This window comes from Cuculus canorus, chromosome 16, assembly GCF_017976375.1.
Source record: "Cuculus canorus isolate bCucCan1 chromosome 16, bCucCan1.pri, whole genome shotgun sequence".
Lineage (NCBI taxonomy): Eukaryota > Metazoa > Chordata > Aves > Cuculiformes > Cuculidae > Cuculus > Cuculus canorus.
This window is the reverse complement of record NC_071416.1, coordinates 13,913,084-13,923,303: the sequence shown is the minus strand read 5'-3', so window position 1 is coordinate 13,923,303 and position 10,220 is coordinate 13,913,084. Positions and strand designations below refer to the sequence as shown.

Genomic DNA, 10,220 nt, shown 5'->3' with positions numbered 1-10,220 from the left:
ACCCAAGGGTCCTGCTCCCGGCTGTGAGGGGGACCGCGGCCGCTGAGGGACAGGCGGCAGCTGCAGCCAGGTTCAGTACTTCGGGCCTGCGAAAAAACGTGACTGAAGGCAACTTCTAGCTGTCTCCGCGGCGCTAAAAACAAGCGCGAAGGAGACCCTGGTCTGTGTGTTGGTGTTGACAAGGGATACAGGATAGGTAAAAAAAAGATGTCGGGTCGCCGCGTCGCTGCAGCGTGTGATCGACGTCAGCTGCCACGGGGCATGGGGAGCATGGCCTCCCCGCTCCTTGACCCGCGTCCTCTTCGGTTGCCGTTTCTGGAGGCTGACGTGAGTGGGGCGGCGGGGAGGGGGTTGGCGTGCTGGGCTCTGGGAACGAGAGAGGCCGGCGCCGCCCCGGGGGCTGCGATGGCAGTTTGCGATTGCACGGCCCGCGCCCCTGCTTGGGGGCCGCTGTCCCGCCGGAAGTGGCGTTCTTGCAGCTTCGCAGCTGGGGGACAAAAGAACTCCCGGCCTCCCTTTTGCGCGGGGGGGCGGCTCGCGGCTCTGCCGGCCGAGGCCCCTCCGGTGCTCGGGGTGGGGGAAGGACCCCGACACCGCCGCCGTCCCCCCCCCGGGGCTCCCTGGGTGCTGGACCCTGTCACGTGGTTCCCCCGTCACGTGACCCGCGGGGGCCCTGCCAGCGCCCGGGCGCGCGCGCGAGGTGTCACGGTCATGTGATGCTGCCGTTCTCTCCTTCAAGAGTCGCCTTCAATCGATTTGCGGGCGCTCGATGCAGCAGCCTTCGCGGAGGAGCATTCTGCGGTCCCGGCCGCCGCCGCCGCCTCCTCCCTTGCCGCCGCCGCCAATCGATGCGCTCAGGGCTCCGGTCGCCATTTTAGGGGGAGAGCGAGGGAGGCAGAAGGAAGGGTCGGTAGGTACCGGGGCCGCTCCGCGCTCCCCCTCGCTGTCGGCGCCGCCGCCCGGCCCGGCTCCAATCCGGTGGCTCCCGCCCGAAGCCGTCCGGCCCCCGCCCGCGCGGGCAGCCCGCTCTCCGTGGCTGCCGAGCACTCCCCGCCCTCATTCAGTCCCTTTGCCCCACGCCCCCTCCCCGCCCGCTGGCGGCTCCGGCGGCCCGGGGGCCGGAGAGGAAGGGCGGGCGGGAGGAGGGTCCCGGGGCGGTGGGAGGGCGGGCGGGCGGCCGCGGTGCGAGGGGCAGGCACGGAGGTGGCTGTTGTGCCTCTTACTGCCGCGTTACTCTGCCCTCTCTGCTGCCCTGAACGCGCTCGGTGTGCTGTTCGCTGCCGAGATTTCCATTCCGACAGCAAACAAGTGCAACAGGTTCTTTTTTTTTTCTCTCTTTCATTTCTGTCCGTGATTGTTACCTGAAATACGGCAGTATTTGGTGTCTGCACTGAAATGCAGCAGGATGTGCTTTATTTAAAGATTGTGGCTGTTTCATGCAACTCTCTTGTATGTGATTTTTCTTCTTTATTCATTTCAGGCCCCTCCAAGGCATTCCTTGCTTACAATGTATAGAACAAAAGTCAGTTTGAAAGACCGACAGCAACTATATAAACTGATAATTAGTCAGCTGCTGTATGATGGATACATAAATATTGCCAATGGCCTGATAAACGAGATAAAACCACAGTCAGTCTGTGCACCATCAGAACAACTGCTGCACCTAATTAAGTTAGGTAAGCTGGAATAAAAAGCTAACACAAAAGTCCAGTTTCTAAATCTGTAGCTTAAGTTCTTGTGAATTAAGAGGTTAGTGTTACTGAAAAGACATCTTTTTATGCAAAGGCTGTGTCTACTAATAGCATAACACTTTGTATATTTAGATACAGCCTTTGCCTCCATGGCTTTTTTTAAAGTGCATTCCAGCTCTGTGTTTCATATTTTAGTATGCACCAAAAGCAGAACAGATCACTGAGTCCACAGACCTAATAGAAAGTTGACCCACACAGTTCTGCCAACTTTAGAAATATTTTCTATATGATTCTTCCTGACAGTGTTGGAAAAGGAGCCTTTCTGTTGACGATCTCTGCTAGCTTTTACATATCAGTCTCCACAGGCTAGGGTCTCAGCAAAAGTATCTCCTGTTCTCTTTCTGTGTATCTTTCTCTGGAAGTACATCTGTGCTGCAGTACATAGTCAAAATACCTGGGTGCTGTCGAAACAAGCTGACCAAGTTACTGGAGGAGGTCTTGCTTTAACATTATGGCTTCTCTGTATTGTAACAGAACTGGTTCTGCTGCCTGAACTACTTGAGTTCCAAGAGTATAACTAACTATGTGAAGCCTTGTGTCTGTTTGAAATCCAAGTGCTAGACTTGCAATTTGTAGATGAAAGCGAGAAAAACTGTTCTATTGCATTTGATCAGCTGATGATCACAGTTGAGCACAGAGCTGAAAATGTTTGTGTGCCCTGTTACTACTTATGGTGCTGCAGAGTGAGTGTGAAGAGGAATAAACATTTTCATTTACAGTGTTGGGATAGTTGTTTGTGGGGTGGGGTTTTTTACTTCAAATCTGATATAATTATACTGGGGCTTATTTCTCCCTCTCTGGAAAGCTGACTTGAGGTCTGTCAATGGCTTCAGTAACTGATTGTCAGTGCACTTATTAGTACTTAATATACCACAGTGTTTGCTGCTTGTATTTCCACAGTCAGTTTTAAAAGCTGTGTTCTGCTCTAGCGTAACTAAAGTACCTCTCATTTCTTACAAGAAGTACTGCTGTATAACTGAATCTGCTCTGCTAGCTTAGCTTTGTTCAGTGTGGGCTGCCTCTCTCAAAACGTGTCTCGTAGCTGTTCCAGAAGTCTGTAGCATACATCTGGCCACAGCCTCTCTGTCTAAGGAAAACATTAACCTCATTTAAGTGCATCAACTTCTCTTTTTTCAGGAATGGAGAACGATGACAGTGCTGTTCAATATGCAATTGGACGGTCGGATACGGTAGCTCCAGGCACAGGAATTGACTTGGAATTTGACGCAGATGTACAGACCATGTCTCCTGAAGCTTCTGAATATGAGACTTGTTATGTCACATCTCATAAAGGACCGTGTCGAGTAGCTACATATAGCAGAGACGGACAGTTAATAGCTACAGGATCTGCTGATGCCTCAATAAAAATTCTTGATACAGAGAGAATGTTGGCCAAAAGTGCTATGCCTATTGAGGTAAAATATGACTTGAATCGTAACCACTTTGTGAATTCTTGAGGTGCTGTCTGTTTCGTGCCATGTCTGTGCCTTGTGGCTGGCTCAATGGGTTGGACTAAATATCTGTCTCACCGTATTTCCTACTCCAACAACGTCTCATAAAGTACCCTCGAAGAAAAGGAAGAAGAAATAGGGCAAGTATATGTATAACCTCTGACAGCAGTCTAGAGAACTGAGCCAGAATTGCTCCCAATACTTGCTGCTAGTTACTATATTGTATGAACACAGTTCGGTTTGAACCCCCTTATACTTGTGGCCCCTGCAGCCTCCAGCACTGTGTTATAAAACTGTTTCACAGGATATGTACTAATTTGCTTCACTCTTTTGTCCAGTGCAGTTAGTAGGGAGCAATTTAAGAGGGAGGGGTGGGTTTGCCCAATTCTCAGCAACATTCTGCATGAGTATAAGTTGCTGTTTTCCTGGTTGGTACAGCTTCCCTTGTCAGGGCAATACAGTATTTTGATGTGGACCATTGATGAAGGCGATATGTTTTGTTGCACCAGTTCTCTGCTACTGAAACTAGTTTGTCCTTCAGCAAGTCGGTTAACCTTCCTAAAGATACAGGGTTCTTATCTGACAACAATATATAATGGGCCTTCAAATAATTAAGATCATAGTGATTATGTGCCAGACCATGTATCGGAAAGGTAGCTGAGGTAGCTGTTGTTTGGCCACACTAGCAAGCATAAAACCTACTCCTGTCAAAAGCATGTTCTGATTTCTACGGCTAACTTGTTGAATGCTCTTTGTAGGTCATGATGAATGAGACAGCACAGCAAAACATGGAAAATCACCCCGTTATTCGGACTCTCTATGATCATGTGGATGAAGTTACGTGTTTAGCTTTCCACCCAACAGAACAGATCCTAGCATCTGGTTCAAGGGACTACACACTTAAATTGTTTGATTATTCAAAACCTTCTGCCAAAAGAGCCTTCAAATATATACAGGTTAGATACAATACCAGTTCAGAGCAACCAAAGCTTGAATGTATAAGTACTGAGGTACCAGTGAGCTGAATTGTGTCTGAGTTCATAAGGTGTGTAGGAGTATGCAGCTACAAAATTCACAGACATTATGGTAATTAAATGTTAAGAGTTTGTGCATAATGGATACTTATGTTCTTTAAATCTACTGCCTCCCTGCTTTCGGTTGATATAGACCAAATCTAATGAGTAACTTTGAAGTCTTTTTTTTTTTTTTAATGGAGGAGAGTTTGGGATTATGTCGTGGTGGGCTTTGGGGTGCATGAGCGGCTGACAAAGTCTCCTGTCACTTTCGTGAGATATCCCAAAACCGAGCAGGCGCTGCAAGCTGCTCTAGAGTAAAAACTAAGGTGCATTTCGAGGAAGCTTGTCACAGTAATCCTAGAGGAAGCATTTTCTGTTTTGCAGAAACAGAACGAATTGTGCTAACTGATAATTTAGTTAGGTTTTTTGGCACTTCAGTGCCACCAGAATTGACACTTCCCTTTCAGATTTTTTTTTTTTCTTACACCAATTATGTATTTTTGATCAAACAGGAAGCAGAGATGTTGCGCTCAATTTCTTTTCACCCTTCTGGAGATTTCATACTTGTTGGTACCCAGCACCCTACTTTACGACTGTATGATATCAACACTTTCCAGTGTTTTGTGTCTTGCAATCCTCAAGATCAGCACACTGATGCTATATGCTCAGTAAATTACAACGCGAGCGCTAACATGTATGTGACGGGAAGTAAGGATGGATGCATCAAACTCTGGGATGGTGTTTCAAACCGCTGTATCACTACTTTCGAGAAGGCACATGATGGAGCTGAAGTCTGTTCTGCTATTTTTTCAAAAAATTCAAAGTATATCCTGTCAAGTGGAAAAGACTCTGTAGCTAAACTGTGGGAGATATCCACTGGTCGAACACTGGTCAAATACACAGGTATGTGGCAGGTGACCTTCCAGGTGCCTCGTTTTTCAGGTACTGACCCACAGCAGTAGGGGTAATAATGTCAGTAGAGCCATAATTCTTAAAGGCAAGAGGAAACCGCTGCTTTGGCAGCCAGACTTTTGAAGACACTTCCTGTAGCTTATTTCCAGAAGACAAGCTGTGATTCTTGTCTGTCAGTCAGTGTAAACCTATTTAGTAGATTTTGGAGATTCTTCTGACATAATTACTCTGTTTTGGAGGGAAGTTATCAATGAATTAAAGGAAAGTAAAGAAGGATACTGCCCTAAGGACTGGGATATTTATGGAGAAGACTTCGTTTTCTTGTTCTTAAGTGTGTTTTAGAAATAGTAATTAAAACAAATCAGCCTCATTAAAACAAAAGAGCGTCACCGCTTTCCTTGCTGGTGATCGTTTTGATTTTGTGACTCTTCTATTTATTGCTAAGTTAGGGTCATTGTTTAAACTGGAAGAGTCAAAGCTAACACCTAATCTGGCTAAAGTAGAATTTTTCCTGTAGAGCACCCACCCAAGGAGGAGGAATTGAACCTACTTGGAGTCAGTTGTTTTAACCATTATACTTTTGTGCAAAGGTTACTCTCGTAAGCCACGTCAATATTCTGAAAAATGGCTACAGCTGGTTTGTTTCTTCTTTTTGGACAAAGATGCAGGTGGTGTGCAAGGTAGTCGTACTTGGAGTGTGCTGTCAATGTCATGCTTTGATGTGGGCACGTCTTAAGAGATGGTGAAGGATGTAGAAGCCTTGCATGTGGTGGCAGCAATGTTACGGGGGAAACTAACAGGTCAAGCAGTAATGTGCTTAAGCATTAGGAGTCAGCATGAAGGAGGAGAGGATGCTGAAAGTTGTATATAATCAGCTTTTGGGATGTCCCCGCTCCTTTTTTGTACGCTAGCTGTACTTTGCTCCCAACCAGCAGGGTGCAGCACCTCCTCAATAAACCTTTGCAAAATAACCTGCATAGATAAGTAAATGCCTATGTATGAAACACATTTTATTTGAAGGGTGTTGAGAGAAGGTAGGGCCAAGGTAGGTCACGTGATATGCCATGTGATATACACATTTAAAACAAAAGTTGTCATTGATAACAAGAATCTGCATTCTACTGTCTGTGGTCTTTTTCCTTAGTTATGCTGTAAGCATCATACAAAAAAAAAAAAAAAAGGCAAAAATGCACCTAAATTCATGCTGAGTGGTCGGGCTTTACTGACACAGTTGGAGCAGTTAATCTTTCTGTTCTAAATCAAGAAATTTTAGAATATGCCGTGTGTACCATGGAATAGAATATTTATCACTGACCTGCTGTATGTGGGAATGATACGTAAGGTTCCTTTCCTGACTGGAGAGGTTGGTACTTGTGGGAAGTTTATTCTTAGATATTTGGAAACTTCCTAAAATTGATCCTATTTGGGCTAATATTTTACTGCATATATTTAGGAGCTGGTTTGAGTGGACGACAAGTACACAGGACACAAGCTGTCTTCAACCACACAGAAGATTATGTGCTGCTTCCAGATGAAAGGACCATAAGTCTCTGCTGCTGGGATTCAAGAACTGCTGAACGAAGAAATCTCCTTTCTCTTGGGCACAACAGCATTGTCCGTTGCATTGTCCATTCCCCTACCAACCCTGGCTTCATGACCTGCAGTGATGACTACAGGGCTAGGTTTTGGTACAGAAGATCAACCACAGACTAAGGACAGCTTTACAAAACAGTGATTATCCAGATTCATTGTATCATCTTGTATTGATTGTACTGCCAAAAGATGCCTAGGTGAAAGCCGTGCTGTGTCTGCTTTTTAATTCTGTCGGTCATGGCAGAAAAATATCTAAAAACTGAGACTTAAATATTGCCCCATGCTAATTTTTTTTATTAGTGTGTGTGGCATTAATTTTTGTAAGTCATCTCTAAGTGTACTCGAGGAGTGTGGGTGGGAGAATAAAATGATCCTTGCAGGAAGGATTAAACTTGTTCTCTTGTCTTTCTAAATCCTGCGAAAGATATGTGACTGTATCTTGCTCAAACTGGGCAGTGTGAGCCAGTTTTGCTCTGCATTGTATCTGTGCAATCCCACTGAAGTCTGTTAAAAGAATGGATTACACAAGTAACAGCATAACTTGGCAGATATTTTAATGAAGCCTTAAGCTGCCTTCAGTTCTGATTCATTCTTTGTAAAGCTCCGTTTTGTATCTTTTACCCTGGAGTTTTTTTGGTGGGCTTTTTTTTTTTTTTTTTTAATCGGCCACGTGGACCTTCAGTTTTGAGCCAATCTTGTGCCATAAGGATTTGAAACAGGATTTTCAGTTGTTTAGATGAATTCTAGAAGTTGTGTTCTTATTCTGGTATTAAAGCTCAGACTTGAAACCTCATCTTCTTTTGAATTTATCTTAAGTGGAATCTCCAATTCATAGTATTTTCGAGGTATAAAACATGGCAACTGTAAAAATGTGACAGGGCCTGCAGCATGTGAAAATGAGAATAATTTTGCCACAGAGACCTTTAGTGTCCTCCGAAAGAAAGACAGTGTTGTGCGTATTAATTTTTTGATATGTACCTCAGAAATGTCACTTTGCTTCATTTTACTGAGGAATTTTCATTCTATGTCTGTTACACAGCACTTGAATTACATTCTTTTTTGTTATCCAAAAATCCAGACTCTCTGTTTCTTGTCTCTGTTATGTGTAATGGTCCATGTTTTCCAGATCTCATCCTCGTCAACAGAAATACAGGTCATTACAAAACCCTGTGCTTTGGCGTTTTATAAGTTTGAATATTCACCGCTTCCTTTACAGATGGTTGCCTGTGCAGATTTTCAAATGGATTTGTTCAACCATCCTTGTGCAGTGCTTCTGGGCTTCCTTTAGTCCCAAGTTCAGCATTTGTTTTCATGAGAATTTTTAAATGTAAGATTCTTCTTGCTGCTGGATTAACTTTCCTTTGCCCCAATTGAGTGTCTTGTCAAGGGCTGTTGAGGGTACAGGTTTTGTCTGTATTTAAATAAATATTACTTTTTAAAAATTATTTAATATATAAAGAAGGAAATTTAGTAGTTTTCTGCGTAACAAAGGAGAAATGAATAGAATACTGGAAGGCTACGTCTTTGGGGACCCGTTAAAGCTTGATGAACTATTTTGTTGTGTTGCGAGTCAGATACAACTACAGATTTATGGTATAGAAGGTGGGATGGATTTTTAAAAGAGGTAGAGAATGAAATTTAATTTTCTTCTTAAAAGCTACTGCTATGCAAAACATTTCTTAAACTTAGCATCCTCTTTGTTCCTAATCTGTCTCCATTCATGTTCCTATAACTATAGAAACACGTGAGGCAAGAAAGTGCAGAGGACTGCTTTCACTGAGCAAATACAGCTTGCGTTTATAACTGTGTGCCAGAACGTCTCTTTACCCTCCCACCGAGCTCTGGTTCTCCTTGTTACTCCACGTAAAAAGCCACCAGAACTGCTATTGCAGCCAGACAGCTAAACTGATAGCCGGGGCTTTTTTGCTTTGAGTGCCACATTTGTTTTGATTCTGTTAAAGAAGCTGTCCGTAAGCAACGCATTTGCTTCTGGTGTTTGGACGCGTCTGTTTTCAAAACACTCTTTGTGTTTTATGTATTAAACCACTGCTGTGGTTGGTAAGTTAGCGTGCTGCTAACTTCACCTCAAGCTTCCTTAATTCTGCAGTCTTCTAATTTGCAGTGTTGAAATAGTTTTATTCTGTTGATGTGAAAAAATGAAATTGGCACCTTTCTTTTTGTATCGTCCATCTTGCTGGAGGGCAGAAGTTTGGAGTTTTTCTGTTTAAGAAGTAAGGGCTGGAAGAAACTTAACTTATTCTGTTTAGGTAGATAATGCAACCCCAGAGTGAAATAGTTTCATACTACTCCATCCCAGTGCTACTTTGGTAGTTGAAGGTGATGGATTTGGGATGAGGGGACAGGGCCTTCAGAGCACACAGGCATGGGGTACAGTGAAGAAGAGCCATAGCAACATCTTGAAGAACATAGTCATCTTGTTAGATCTGCATCTGGTTAAAGAGGAATGCGTCTTTTCATGGGGAAAATCTGGAAGAGTTGAAGTGAACATTCTCCAAGTGATCACACTGCTACAGGTAGAGAAGCTTCACAAAAAATCTCAATTTGATAACTGAAATCCCAGTGCATGAGTTTGAAGTCTTTATCTCTTAGTAGCTATGTCCCAGCCAGCTGCTCTACACAGAGAGCACAATCATACGAAGGATTTATCACTACCTTTGATAGTCTCCATCACCTATCTAAAGGTCCATTGTATCCATCTGTCTCATAACTTGTCTTTTCTTGGAAGAAGCTATGGAAATATAGCAAGGTAATGCCACAGCTGATGTGTTCGGCCAACAAGCCATGCCAATGTAAAAGCAAAGCACCTTTGGAGCCAAATTGTAATTACAGCTTTGTATCTTTCAGCCTTCCACACCCCTCAGCACCCTGACTTGACTGTCAGTAACTGGCACATGGTTCTCGGGAGAGCGTTTCCTGAAAGGCCACTTCTGGAGCTAGGCTTGCGTGCCACACGTTGAAACAGATTTCAAACTTTCTACTTGAGGGGTTCTGGTCTGGGATCAATATCTCTCATTCCCTCGACACAGGCTGTCTTTCCACTAGAGCTGCCTTGTGAGACTGAATCCCAGGGAAAAATGAAGTGCAATAAAGGAAAAAAGATAATTGTAGCTCAGGTTAGAAAGTTCTCCTGTGGCTGTGCAAGACCCTTCAAACACGCTGCAAGCGCAACTGCTCTATTTGTTGCGCTGGATATTGCAGGTCAGGAGCTGAAGACCGTGCATTTCCTGTGTACATGTTGAAGCTTTCGTGCTGGAAGGAGGAGTCTTTCACACAGCATTCACCCCCAGGTATGGATGAGAACACAAAGGGTTTGCCCAAATCCCCTTTATAACAAAAAAATCTTATCAATGCCTCAAAAGTTGAGACAACTTTGAAAGGTGTGAAAGATGTTGGCTTTGGAACCTTGAAATGATAAGATTGTGGCAGTGTTATTTCTACCAGGCTCTGTGCAGCCCCTTGCTGTCCGCAGCGTGCTT

At 44.3% G+C, this 10,220-nt stretch overlaps 1 protein-coding gene across 2 annotated transcripts; it reads left to right on the top strand.

Annotated features, from left to right (window-relative positions):
- Positions 1-8,123, top strand: CSTF1 (cleavage stimulation factor subunit 1). Of its 2 annotated transcripts, XM_054081312.1 has the most exons (7): positions 1-327; positions 740-910; positions 1,481-1,676; positions 2,889-3,166; positions 3,961-4,158; positions 4,731-5,121; positions 6,584-8,123. In XM_054081312.1, the coding sequence occupies exons 1-7, from the start codon at positions 208-210 to the stop codon at positions 6,841-6,843; spliced, it is 1,614 nt and encodes a 537-aa protein (XP_053937287.1). In that variant the 5' UTR covers positions 1-207; the 3' UTR covers positions 6,844-8,123. The 2 variants fall into 2 exon arrangements, with proteins under 2 accessions (XP_053937287.1, XP_009557018.1); XM_009558723.2 differs by lacking the exon at positions 740-910.
- The last annotated feature ends 2,097 nt before the right edge of the window (positions 8,124-10,220 follow it).